Raw genomic sequence first — 15,433 nt, forward strand, 5'->3', positions numbered from 1 at the left:
CTTCAAAGTACGCGTGACTTGTGCGTGCAAGCGACAACAGTAACGGGACCTGGAGACTTGCTTATAATGCTTCCCTCATCCCCTTTCTTTCGCTGGTAAAGCCCGAAGTGACCTGAGTACTGAGGGTTATACTGTTAAGTGACATAAAAGATGGAATCGTTAGGGGAGAAAAGTTTACGACTTGTTGGAAACATATGTATTGCTGGAGAATAAGATTCTCAGCAAATATTTGTGTGAGGTGAATATACATTTTTAATTTGGACAACCGTTCTTTTTTGTTTTTTGATATGACTTATGTGCGGTTTATTTTAAATGCATTAATAGTACATTATGCAACGAGCCTATAATGAAGGTAATTAAGAAGCGAGTATGGATATTTATGAAACGAGCGCAAGCGAGTTTCATAATTTTCATACGAGCTTCTTAATTACCATTATAGGCGAGTTTCATACGACTTTTTATGCTCGACCATATTTCTAACTTGATATTATTAATTTTCTTTGTATCTGACCTTGACCAATGTCCCGTATGTTGTGAGATGTTGGCAGACGCGAAAGTATTGATTTTTTCCCAGGAACAGATGTCCACATTGACCTTGCTAGGCCATAAGAACCTACAGAGATAACATTGAAATTAAATTAGACATTGAAAAACGAGATGACAAATTGAATTTATTTGAATATTATTTACAATTAACGCTAATTATTATAGTAACAGAACATAACCTTCTGCGACAGTATTGGATTTCCAGCCTCCGTGACTTTTCGCTAATTCTCTTTCGATTGCATATCCGAGAATAATCGATACTTGCGGTTTTATAACGGTAGAAAGCTGACCTGTGATTGGCTGAACAGTTGTAACTTGAGTCGTCACTGGCTGAAAGACCTGACCTTTAATGAGTAGGTGTACTTCAATGACATGCATTAAAGGTCTGCTACCAGGTGTATAATTACTACATTTCCGCATGGTCGAGCATAAAATATAAAAAATGTACAATAACAACGCAAAAAGGCTAAAAAAAAAGGCATTTAACCTTAAAATATGCAACGGGAGCTAAAATAGGCAAAAAAGGCGAAATAAAAATTGGGCTTATCGTCCCCAAATGTGTGGAAATGTGTTTATCTCTAGTAGGTCTTTCATACATACAATCAGGTTAAAAAAGGCATTTTGCCTAACATCCGGGCTCTAGTAATCAGATATAGCATCGCTGTCGGTAGTCGCATATACATGAAAATGGAGACACCAGAAAGAGAGACACACAAATGTTATAGTGCGTATCTCACACACACGCAATGTGGACCCCGCGTGTCACACAGCAGACTCAAGGCGACATTCCACTTTCGTCATATACGCTACATTGCCACATGTTTACTGGAGTGAACTCGTTACGATGTCATAGAACTTGTAGTTTCTGAGGAAATCTTGTTCACGGTCCCCCATTAAGGGACAATATCAGTAAACCTCTGGTCATTTTCGAGAAAGAAAGCAATTTTCGATTTTTGCAGGAAAAATAACACTGAACAGCATGAAATTTATCCTTTTTTTTTTAATATATGTGTATTCCATGTATTTTGTGGTAGCAGAAACTAATATGCACTTAATTTCTTGCCCAGCACGTACTATTTCTCCAAAATAAATAGTAATATGCGTTACAAGAGCGGTATGTTGAAGTATTCATGTTCGAGGAAAAGTTTCAAAAAGCGAAACGTAGTTGAGCTTTTTTAATTTCCGAGAATTGAAAGAAAACATACCGCTCATGTATCGTACATTATTCTGTGCGAAGATCGTTTATTACATACCTGAAAGAGGAATTTCTAATTAGTTGCAATGAAATCTCCATCTTGGTTTCTGTTCAATGACGGCAAAATTGGAAAACAAAAATATCTATCTTCAACACTGTTACTTTAAAATGTTTTCTGTGTTTACTATACTCCAGCAGGCTGTGATATACGTCTGTCTTTTTTCCCCCAGTCTATAAATGCCGTCATGATGAGTCTGGAATCTTGTTGATTTTTTCACGGCTTCCTTAATGTTACTTGCATCACGAATGCAGTAACTTTAGTGGAGTTGTACAGTTTACTTAATTTTTGCAAATATTTAAAAACAATAATTAACAGTGCAATTTAGGTGAAATTGCAGTGGTAAGTTTCCAATTTATAATTATTACTATATTGAACGTCTCTAAAAATAATATGTTAAAAGCCTAAAACAGTAAAATCAATATGTCACTTAAGCGGTAAGAAGAGAGAAATTGTTATGTGTTAGGTTGGGAATACTGAATGTGGAATTTAAGACTTTCTGCGGATTAGTTTTGTGCGGAAACCAAGCAAATACGCACGATCTCGCACAAAAGTTATTTAATGTTAGTGAAATATTGCACTACTTTCACCTTATAGGATGCAACATGTCACTTGATAGCCACCTGGTCTTATTTAAAAAAACTTGGTGCTGTAAGTGATGAAGGCGGGGAGAGGTTTCGTAAGAAATATCTACCTTCGAAAAGCGCTTTAGGCCCGTAACACACTTGAAGAGTTTTCGCTAGCGAGAAATGTGTTGCGATAAAATTCAAAGATTGATAACATGGATTCGAATGGACGTTCACACATTGGAAGAGATTCTCGTTCGAGGCAAAAACCTCGCGCGAGTTTCTCGCTGGAATCGGTAGCTCAGCGAATTTTCTTGACACATTTATCAAAGATGTTTGACATTTACACTCTTTATAACGATTGAATGTAGAAAAAGATATCACAGGTGGCGATGAATTGTATTGTTTTTATTTGGAAATGAGGAAAGATGGCTGATAATTGGAGTCAGAAACTTATCGAACTTGTACGATGTCACCCGTAGGCCTATTTATATGATACACGGGATGAAAACTATAAAAACACGAAACTTAAAGAAGAACTCTGGAGACAAACATCAGATTAACTGAAAATAAATAGGGCTATATTTTATTTTGATGACATTTAATAGTTTTAATTAAAAATTTGAAATAATGTATCTATATGTCTTAACAGTTTACATAATTTTAATCAGAACATAGCAAAGAATCCTCTATTATATCATAAATGGCAAAAAAACTGTGGTCCATTCAACCTGAAATAATGCCTAAACGTATCTTCATTTAAATCGAAACCAGTGTCCAAAACTCGCCCTTATTTTTGTAAGATACAATGTGATTTTCAGATATTTTTGGCTTTAATTTTTCGCCTACTTTTTCTTTTCATTAACAAAATATGTTCATGTAACTCCATTTCCTCATCATCTGAATACTCACATTCAACATAGCGTTCGTACGTAATTTGTAAAATACGACAATATACTTACAGGTTATATATTTAAGTACGACAATATACCTAAATACATAACCTATAATATTTCCCCCAACAAGCGATTACTATAATCAGAAAAATGCTTTCTGCATGAAGGCAGTGCATAGATGATCATAGCGAGGTGTGATCTGTGATAGCGAGAACTCGCCAAGTGTGTGGAGGAAGGCTCTTCGCCTCTTTCTCGCAACACATTTCTCGCTAGCGAAAACTCTTCAGGTGTGTTACGGGCCTTAGTGGAAGGTAGAATGTAAGTATGCTGGCTGAATATTGCTGGTCATTCATTAGAGAGACAACAGAAGCTGTCTACAAACGTAAAAGATCAAAAAAGACATTTTGATTTGTGAATTTTGGCCAAACAAATGTTGCTTGATGTGCCAGTGTAACAAATTTGCGTAAATAAGTGAAAAGCGTGTACCAAAAAATGGTATGAGTTAGAAAATGTTCATTTTCAGAAATGAACTCAGCACCTCCCATTTAGTTAAAATTACATAGTTTCATCTGAAGGACAGAAATAAATGTTAAATTTATTGTCCAGTGTAATCATTCACCTTCCATTTACATGTTCACCAAATTTATCACCAGTAATCTCTCTAGAGGTTTTGATTTATCTAGAAAAAATCAAAACTCGAGTTGAAGTTAGCTATTACACGGTTAGAAGAAAATATATAAAGATTAGAAGAAATAAAATACTCTAATACAATAAAATATGTGCCAACTATACAATCTTTATTGAACTCTATAGACGATTACTAGTCAAGAAGACTTTGTTGATTCAGTTTCATTTTTATTAAAATAGTTGTATTCCACTTCGACTATCAATATTTATATTAAACGATCTCTGACAATGAAACAACGAGTCAAAGTCAGGATAGGAAACGAAATGTCAGAAGGAAGTGACATAGGGAGAGGAGTACGACAAGGATGTCCTTTATCACCTAATCTGTTCAACATCTACTTGGAGGATTTAGTGAAGAACTGTTTTCAGAACATGGGAGGAGTGATAGTAGGACGAAGAAGAACCAACTGTATAAGATTTGCTGATGATATGGTGTTGTTACCAGAAGAGGAGATGATACTAAGAGATATGCTACTGGAGCTAAATGACAGCTGTGAGCAGTATGGGATGAAGATAAATGCCAACAAGATGAAGACCATGGCCATAGAAAGAAAAGTAAAGAAGGTAAACTTGCGAATTGTGAATGAGGCAGTAGATCAAGTGGACAGCTTCAAATACTTGGGGTGTACTATAAGCAGTAACATGAGCTGCTGCCAGGAAGTCAAAAGGAGGATAGTATTGGCAAAGGAAGCTTTTAATAGAAAAAGGAGCATCTTCTGCGGACCTCTGGAAAAAGAACTAAGGAAGAGACTAGTGAAATGCTTTGTGTTGAGTGTAGCATTGTATGGGTCAGAAACATGGACATTACGACGAAGTGAAGAGAAACGAATAGCAGCATTTGAAATATGGATAATACATTGCTCAAAACAATAATAAAGGAAAAATATGAGTTATTTAAATATTTTTTCATTGGATAAAGGTGCAGTCATGAAATTAATAAAGTACATTATTTATGGTTATTTATGGCCCCATTTATCTCCATGTCAATAAAAACAAATGAATAATGTCAACAAATAACTTTTTAAAACATTGCACTATATAAGGAATTGAATTGTATTTGAACTTTTCCACCTTTCCAAAAGATAAATTTCCAATTTTGATATTTCCATTTCGAAAATAAATTCATAAGTAAAAAATTCATTAATAAGTAAATAAATAAATAAGTAAATAAATAATAAATACATACATATATAAATAAGTAAAAAATTTATCATCATCATCATCCTTCACGAATTAGGCATCTGTAGACCTGTTTCGGCCCCATCTAGCAGTCTTCTAAAAGGTCTTCCTGGTCGACGATGTTCTCTAGGTTTATACTGCATCATGATTTTTGGGATTCTTGAATTTTCCATTCTTCTTACATGATCTAGCCAATTTAATTTGTATCTGTTGATTTTTTCTTCTACTGACTCTAATTGTTCTAAAATTTCTTCATTTTTCGGTCTAAAAGAGTATATCCTGCTGTCCTCCTGAAAAATTTCATTTCCGTTGCTTTGATTCTGTTCATGTCTTTTTTCTTTAATATCCAAATCTCGCTTCCGTTTAAAAGGGAGGGTAATGCTAGTGTATTATATATTTTTATTCTTGTAGATTTTTGTACTAATTTAGCTTTTAATGTATTGTTTATTATTCCTAGAATTTGTGTAAATTTGGTAATTTTCTTGTTTACATCTTTTTCATTTTGATGAGATATTTCGCAACCCAGATAATTGAAATTTTGTACTTGTTCGAGGCATTGGTTATTGTGCATTATCTTACTTCTGACTGGGTCTTGTCCTAAAAATGCCATAACTTTTGTGCTGAAATTTCCATCCCAAAATCTTTCAATATCTTATTTAATGTATAGCCTATAATCCTCTTTGTAAATTATCCTCTGAATTGGAAATTATGACTTGATCATCGGTATAGAGTAAGGTACGAGTATTTAATGTTACAGCACTGGTTATTTTGATTCCTGATGCGTAGATTTGGTTCCATTTTAAAATAATTTCATTTATATAAATAATAAATAAAGTGGACAACCTTGTCGAACTCCATTATTAACTAATTTTCTTTCGGATATACAGTTATTTATTTGACACTTATTTTGATGTCTGTGTAGATTTCAATTATATTTTGTAATAGCAAATTTGGAATATTTTTATCTTGTAATATGTCGAATAAAACGTCTCTTCGGACTTATCAAAAGCTTTCACAAAATCAATAAAAGCTATGTGGGTTTCTAAATTAAATTCTATTCCTTTTTCTAACAATAGTTTGATACTAAATAATGGATCTACATATGAACTTCCTTTTCTAAAGCCATTTTGACATTCCAGAAGGAAAGTTTCAGCATGTTTTTTTTGTTTTTTTTTTTTTTTTAGTTTTTCATTTAAAATCCTACTAAATATCTTATAAATAAAAAGAAATAAATAGGCCTATATAAATAGATAAACAAATAAATAATACATACATAATTAAGTAAATAAATTCATAAATAAATAAATAAATAAATAAATAAATAAATAAATAAATAAATAAATTCATAAGTAAATAAGTCAATGAATGAATGAATAAATAAATAAATAAATAAATAAGTAAATAAATAAATAAATAAATACATGATTTAAAAGCCGAGTACTATCCTTGAATGAAGGAGCATAATTATTAACTAATGAAATGAAATTCAAACAGCACTAACTCACAGAATACACCAGGAGAAGCAGCATGATGTATTTGCCGCTGCGCAGTTGGCAGCACTCGTGGTTGTGAGGAGCGCCGCGGGGTGTCCCTGCCGACGACTTTCGTCTGCTAGCGTGGCGGGACTTACAGTGTAGTGAATGGGGGGCTGCCCACCGCAAGTGTCGGCTAGGCTCCGGCCGGAATCTGCAACAGTGCGAAAGACGTCGGGTTCAGGATGACCGCCAGCGTGCTCTGACACCTTCGCCCTTCCATGAGACGGATCAGAGACCAAAGATGAGAAATCCGGCGTTCCTCGTGCTCAAGGTGCTAGTGATGGAAATGCTGTGGTGGAGCGGGGGTTGGTCGCAGGATATCAACGAGCTGTCATCGTACATCGCAGCCTCGAGGAACGACGATCGCCCGTGAGTACCACCTTCCATAAATCACGCTCTGCCGTTATTGGAGAGGTCATGTGTCAACCTACTGTGTGAAATTCCGGCCGTGCAGGTACGTGATGACACACATACGAACTGGCGATGTTGCACTGCTTCAAACTATCGTCTCCAAGTACATTAAGTGATTACATACACTTTCTAGGGGCATCGGAACGCAAACATTTCCAATCAATGAACAATATTAAGTTGAGAGGACGGTATTTTTCGGTGAAAAAAATGAGTAAATTAAAAAAAATTAATACTCTGTGACGTGTGGAATACATTGCGTAACATCTTGTGGGTATTTGTGCCCTTATCGGATGTTGAGACGCCTGCGTTATGGATTTTTAAATCACACGCCCTCTTTGTTGTTTCAGATAATTTCATTTTTTTGCTAAATTGCCAGACAAAAATGGATATAATTTCTGAACTATTAACGATACATGCATGAAATTTCGAACGCACATTCTCTACACTATCAGGAAACTTTTCTCTGTAACAAAATTTTGCTAATTGATTTAATTTTAAAAATATGTGTCTGCTTGCAAAAAAAAAAAAAAAAAAAAAAAAGCAAATAAAAAAAGTGTTATTAAATTTTAATTGTTTATTTTACAAATGTAGGGACTAATATCAAAATTATGTTGCAGACAGTTTGTAGAGAATGCTTTTACAAGTAAATTGTAAAAAACTGTTTAAATTTATCTTTAAAAATGGCTTAGATATTTCGGTTTTACTAAAATCCGCATTCGGTACTTTTTTTTTCAAATCTGGGCTCCCAAATAATTTTTTCCAAAATATTTATATCTGGTTGAGTTGCTATAGTCATGAGCTTTCTACATACAAAAATTAACATTTTACATCAAATAGGAAAAACAATTAAAAATACAGTCCTCTCCCGTTAATAAATAAATAAATAAATAAATAAATAAATAAATAAATAAACAAATAAATAAATAAATAAATAAGTAAATAAGTAAATAATAAATAAATAAATAACAGTTTAAACACTTATCTTTCTTATAATAAATTTAATTATTTAACTTTCTTTGTTGTGAGTACTAATGTTTTCAACTAACTGGTAGTCATTTTCACCATGTATGGTGGGTCCCTATCACCACGGCATGGCGCGTCCTCAGGTTGCGGATAGAGGAGACGGCCTCCAGATATGGAGGGTAGCTGCGAATATATTGAATAAGCAGTCGTGGACAGCCGGTAAGGGGTGGTCCTCCAGCTTGGGGGTTGGGCGAAGGGCTAACAACCCAACACCGTAAAAAACAGCTTGTTACGAGTCCCTACAATAAGACGTTTGAGATGGGCAGGGCATGTAGCACGTATGGGCGAATCCAGAAATGCATATAGAGTGTTAGTTGGGAGACCGGAGGGAAAAAGACCTTTAGGGAGGCCGAGACGTAGATGGGAGGATAATATTAAAATGGATTTGAGGGAGGTGGGATATGATGATAGAGAGTGGATTAATCTTGCACAGGATAGGGAGGGCTTATGTGAGGGCGGCAATGAACCTTCGGGTTCCTTAAAAGCCATTTGTAAGTAAGTAAGTAAGGTAGTCATTTTCAGGTCCTAGTTTACATATGCTTGCATAGTGAACACAGGAATGTATGATGTAAGATTTTCATATTAGCACAATGTTGTACAATTAGAAGTCATTAGGTTAAAATTAAAGGTTAAAATTACATGAAGATAAGTGACCACACTCAATGTTGGTTTACCATCAACAGCTGGATAAAAAAAAAATATTTCAATATTCAACGAGTTCTTGAAAAAGATGATAATTAACAAATTACAAACAGTAGAACTTCCTGCTTTATTTTAAAAACGTTACAACGATTTAAATGGAAGGATTAGGTTATTGGGAGATTGTTAATGAATGCAGGTCTGGAGTAACTTGTAATGCATTTTAAATTGTTAATCATGCAGTTACTTAAATTATATTATATTAAATTTAAAACTTGTAATATACGGATTTTAAGGAACCCGAGGTTCATTGCCGCCCTCACATAAACCCGCCATCGGTCCCTATCCTGAGCAAGATTAATTCAGTCTCTACCATCATACCCGACCTCCTCAAATCTATTTTAATATTATCCTCCCATCTACGTCTCGGCCTCCCCAAAGGTCTTTTTACCTCAGGTCTTCCAACTAACACTCTATATGCATTTCTGTATTCGCTCATACGTGCTACATGCCCTGTCCATCTCAAACGTCTGGATTTAATGCTCCTAATTATGTCAGGTGAAGAATAGAATGCGTGCAGTTCTGTGTTGTGTAATTTTCTCCATTCTCCTGTAACTGTATCCCTCTTCGCCACAAATATTTTCCCAAGCACCTTATTCTCAAACACTCTTAGCCTCTGTTCCTCTCTCGAAGTGAAAGTCCAATAATAATAATAATAATAATAATAATAATAATAATAATAATAATAATAGTAATAATAATAATAATGATAATAATAATAATAATATTTTGTTCGCGGTCCCCAATTAAGGGAGGAGATGTGTGAAACTCTAGTCACTTTTCCACGAAAAACTCATTTTCGATTTTTTGCAGAAAAATTAATCATTGACCTTTCATTTGTATGTTGGCCAATTTCATCAATATAATCGTCCTAAAAATGCATGATTCAGTTATATTTCACATTTACAAACGGATTCTCATTACGGAAAATTGACATTTTAAAGTCATTTTCCACCCTTTTATTTTTGCTGCATTTACCCACATTCAAATACAGTAGGCCTACTACAAGTTACGAACAAACTTCATGCTAAAGTTGCGTGTTCGAAATATATAATTAACAAAACAACAGGTCCTTTTTTGGATGAAGTAAATATTTTAAAAAGTAAAAATCGTACGTCCATTGGCTAGATAGCAAGATAATGAAGTTGAAGAAGGAGAAGGAGAAGGAGGAGGAGAAGAAGAAGAAGAAAATATTATATATATTCCGGATACTAAAGAAATTAATTATTTAAACTCACTTTCAAGTCATTTATACATTCAAAATTCAAATTATGGCTCTGCTGCTAAATTATATGCATGTGAAAGACACCGTACAATTTTTTTTTTTTTGCAGTCGTGTAACATTATTTTGTGGGAATAAATACATTTTGAAAAAGTAAAAATTAAAAAAATAAATAAATAAATGTAATAACTCAAAAAAGTATTAAATTTGCGGATATTAATACTAGTAACAATAGATTCTGTACATAAAAAAATTAAATCTCTAGACTGAAAATGTATAAAATAAAAATTTCATCCACCTTAACTTCCCTTTAACTCCCCTCCCCAAAGAGCCGCGGTCCGTGGTTCAGAATCACTGTTCTACTCTACATCGTACGCCCGGGGACTGTACTAAAGTAAACTGAGGTAAAGGGGTCCTCATCATCAAAAAGTTTGAGAAACACTGTGCTATGCAACGTTCTTCCAGGAATGCCAATTTTCAAACCTAAATACATCCTCCAAAAATATTCAGTTTAGTTGTTCTACTAATGCACACCGTCTGTAGGATGTTCCATACATTATTGCACAAAGTCTCACTTTGAATAAAACTGTTTCTTACAACGTTGTTCTCGGGCGCGGGTTCGATTCCCGCTTGGACTGATTACCTGGTTGGGTTTTTTTCCGACGTTTTCCTCAACCGTAAGGCAAATGTCAGGTAATCTATGGCGAATCCTCGATCTCATCTTGCTAAAATATCATCCCGCTAACACCAACTCCATCGACGCTAAATAACGTCGTAGTTGACACAACGTCGTTAAATACTAAGTAAAAAAAACAACGTTATTCCGGAAGACTCCTCAATTTCTTATTTTTTTATAACTTAATTCAGAAACGGCACAGTTTACCGTACCTGGATTAATTTCAAACTAAGTCAGACATTTGAATATATGGCGACAGTTACACAATACGTTTTACTATGTCACGTAAGGCAATTAAATAATATTAAATCTCAACTTTATTCAGATGATATAACATATTCTAGTGAACAAATATGAATATTTATTTTTAATTAATTTATTTGTTTGTTTATTATTTATTTATTTAAATGGTAGAGTTAAGATCATCAGATTTTCTCTTCCACACTACTAGAAAATACATTTATTTATTTATTTATTTATTTATTTATTTATTTATTTGTTCGTTCATTCATCCATTTATTTATTTATTTGTTCATTCATTCATTTATTTATTTATTTATTTATTTTATTGTTAGTAAGTTTAAAATGAATACAAGTTAATAAATACAATGAAAGATAAACTAGCCTAAGTCGACCTGGTTGGCAAGTTGGTATAGCGCTGGCCTTCTATGCCCACGGTTGCGGGTTCGATCCCGGGCCAGGTCGATGGCATTTAAGTGTGCTTAAATGCGACAGGCTCAGTAGATTTACTGGCATGTAAAAGAACTCCTGCGGGACAAAATTCCGGCACATCCGGCGACGCTGATATAACCTCTGCAGTTGCGAGCGTCGTTAAATAAAATATAACATTTTTTTTTTAAACTAGCCTATACATAAAGGCCTATAAGAAAATTCAGAGAAAATAGATTAAATTAACAAGAAAAAGAAAGAAAAGTACAAATACAAATACAAAGATGAAATATATAATTAGGCCTACAGGGATAAAATCACAATAGATACGACAGCAAAATGCACAAGTAGGAAATGCCTAATATATTTTGTGACTTAAGTAACTAAACTTCTAATGCTAAGTAAGTAATTGACTGTACAGTTTTGCAGAGAAACAAAACAGTAGTGATATTATTAAAGCTTTTACAATAAAGTCACAATTTTCAGTCGACTGCTTTGCACTCTCCTCAGTAATAAAATGCTTACAAAGTTTGTTTTTGAATACTATTAAATTCCGCTGGGTAGGATATTCCACAAGCGCGATAGCGAGATAGTGAATAATGATGGATACGTAGGTGTTTTTTGTGTCGGTATGCCCAGTATAACGCTGTTTTGCTTGCGTGTGTAGAGATTGTGATATGATGATATGTAGGCACTGAAACAGGAGGCTAGATATGTGGGTGTAAGTGTGAAGAACCATATTGCTTCCATCTGATTGTTGCATATTTCATCAACGAAATCGAAACAAATTTTAAATAGTTTGATGTATGAAGAATGGGATACAAGAGAACTGAATCACATTTTTTTTTTACATATTCTGTATCTAATAACTTCTTTAATATGGTACTCAAACATCTATCGAACATTTCCTATAACTTGAGAAATTTAAGTAGTTTAAGTGGGGTCGGAAGATGTTCAGGTGGGAGGTTTTGGTTTAATCATTTGTACTTTGAATAATGATTAAACCAAAACCTCCACCTGAACATATTCCGACCCCACTATAGCCCATTGGCTTGTCGTCAGCACGACATCTCATCCTGCTCTAGGTTTTTCCGTGGTTTCCCTTGAGCAATAAGACAAATGTCGGGATGAGCCCTAAAAGAAATGGGCCACGGACCACTTCCCTTCCCCCACTCTTTCTCTTCTACTATCACAAAGAACTTGCTAATTTCTTAGATAACAACCCTGAATTATGATAATAGGGGAACATAAATATATTGTAAGTTCACAGGCCTAACGGCTTCGAAGCTGGGTACCTGGTTCTAATGAAGTGCACTGGTAGCAATCTAAAACATGGGGGCATGAGATAGTTACTCTGCTTGCCATTAAAAATTCATTTCACTAAATCCCCAAGATTAAAAAAAAGTTTATAAAGGTTCTTCCAATAAGAGCATCACATTTTTAAAATGAAATAAATTATATAAACGAAAGAGATTTATTTATTTTATTATATTATTTTGAAACACACTTAATGCCATTACGCATGGAAAGAACGTCAGTTAAATGGCCGCCGCGGCTTCTTTGGATTGGCAGTATACGGGTTTTGCAATTTTCAATAACAAACGTAAACCAGGCTCAATTTCACTAATAACGCAAGTGATATTGTTCCTTAGGTCATTAACTGTTTCTGGCTTGTTGGCATAAACCTGTTATTTAACATAACCCCATAAGAAGTGATCCAACGGCGTTAAATCACATGATCTCGGGTGCCAGTTAACATCACCACCACGCGAAATGATGAAGCCTCTGAACTTCTCCCTCAAAAGATCGACTGTTTCGTGAGCAGTATGACACGTGGCGTCATCCTGCTGAAACCAGACGTTTCTGAGATCCACATCTTCCAACTGAGGCCAATAATAATTCCTTATCATACCCCGATATCTTACACACATTGCACACTTCACGTAATGCACGCAATGCTTGACGAACGGATGATATTTTTTTTAATAATAAATGTTAATAATTTCTACGCGTTATGGAATGGTGTAATGTTCCATGATTACTTGTCTACAACAACTGTAACCATGGAAAAAATATGACTGCTATAGCTTCATAAACACGGCAGCTGTTATAGGTTAAAAGTAGGACACTCTTATTGGCAAACTATTTACTTCAGGCTCTTAAAACTTTTAAAACTTTCTGATGTATTAATTGGATCTCATATAATTTCTAATTTTAGAACAGAATCATATAATTCAGTAAAGGACATTTTTGTGTATTGGTAGTAGATGTTTGGCCTAACAGTAGGTATATTAAAAGACTACAGGAGAAATACATCGTATTACGCATATACTGTTTATTTCGTGAATACAAAAGTATATATTTTATGTTGTCAAAGTGTAGGGCTCTATATCACATTTATTAATTTACTTAAAATATCGATTTTGATGAGATTTTCTTCATTTAGCGCTGTATAAGGAACAATCCCGGTTTTGCAAGACAAAATGTCAAACCTACCTCCTCCAGTTATACTTCTTTCATAAAAGGCGTAATTCTTATTTCATAATTCTATTACTACTTTTTCATTAATGAAAGATATTATTGTGATGGTTTCCTTAATTGAATATTGAAACAGAGATCGAAAATATTTTATAATTAAAACATCAAGTACTGTATCCTTTAGGCTCTAAGCATTTACCGGTATATTTTTAGGATGTACTAATGTAACTTAATACAGGTCTACTGTCGAATTTTTACATACAGTAATAATATTCAATACAGAATATTTTCATAATTTAGGTGTTCTGAGAAGAAAGAAGTCTTTTTTAATTCCTTTATTTTACGACGCTTTATCATTTGCGACAGTTATCTAGCGTGTGAGTGAAATGAAGGTGATAATGCCAGCGAAATGAGTCCAGAGTCAAGCGCTGAAAGTTACCCTGCATTTGCTCTTAATGGGTTGACGAAAAACCCGGAAAAACCTCAAGCAAATAATTTCTCACAATCAGGATTTGAACTCGGGGCCCCCGTGTTTCACGACCACACAAATACTTCTTATTAAACGTGTATTGTTTATTTCGTGAAGGGAGTCAAAATATATTTCTCTTTTCAAAATAATTTTTATTAATTTATTCAAAATTGATATTGTAATGATTTTCCCCTATTTATAGCGCAACCAGGGATAACCTCATTTCTTCAGGATGGATGACAATTCTGCCGTCACCACCAGTACCTCCAACTGTACCATCACGACCATCACCACGACCACTACCACTACTACAGCATAATAATACTGTAACATTAAAATACATTATAATGTTTGTACAAGATGAAGAAAGATTTTAAGTCACGGCATTTGTAGAAGTCAATGTTGCTCATTCAGTTTGCTGAAAAACTCTTTCTTACTCTTTGTCTGTCTGCTTGTCTCTCTCTCACACACACATTGAAGTACTAAATTACACCAATAATGGACTCATGAAAGTTAAATAAAATTATATTAAAATATATTCAATGGAGCAGAAATATTTTTAAGAAAAATCACAAGTTGTACAACGATAAAAAATTAAGAAGTAGGAAAGCTATTATGATTATATTAATTGGGAAACCTAATAAAAGAATTAAGGACCTAATGGCAAAATCTCTTGAATTAATACACGAACATTATTAGTAAACTATGATGGAATATAGGTATACATTGGTTTTTTTTTTACATAAGAAACAATTAAGCAACTATGCAAACAGGAGATTATTATTATTATTATTATTATTATTATTATTATTATTATTATTATTATCATCATCATCATCATCATCATTAGGCCTACTATTACCATTAGTAGTAGCAGTAGTTTTTTAAAATGGTTTATTTAACGACGCTCCCAACTGCCGAGGTTATATCAGCGTTGCCGGTATGTCGGAATTTTGTCCCACAGGAGTTCTTTTAAATTCCAATAAATCTACTGACATGAGCCTGTCGCATTTAAGCACACTTAAATGCCATTCGACCTGGACCGGGATCGAACTCGCAACCTCGAGCACAGAAGGCCAGCGCTATACCGACTACGCTTAAGCCGACAGTAGTAGTAGTAGTAG

The 15,433-nt window shown here is 34.1% G+C and overlaps 1 protein-coding gene across 1 annotated transcript in view; it reads left to right on the forward strand.

Moving 5' to 3' along the window:
• Positions 1-6,699: 6,699 nt before the first annotated feature.
• The window catches only part of LOC138706664 (CD109 antigen-like), a 200,877-nt gene continuing 192,143 nt past the window's right edge, over positions 6,700-15,433 (forward strand). The window contains exon 1 of the mRNA XM_069836220.1: positions 6,700-7,031. Coding sequence (XP_069692321.1) covers positions 6,904-7,031 — 128 coding nt within the window. The 5' untranslated portion in view covers positions 6,700-6,903. The remainder of the gene's footprint in view (positions 7,032-15,433) is intronic.

This window comes from Periplaneta americana, chromosome 9 (genome assembly GCF_040183065.1).
Source record: "Periplaneta americana isolate PAMFEO1 chromosome 9, P.americana_PAMFEO1_priV1, whole genome shotgun sequence".
Lineage (NCBI taxonomy): Eukaryota > Metazoa > Arthropoda > Insecta > Blattodea > Blattidae > Periplaneta > Periplaneta americana.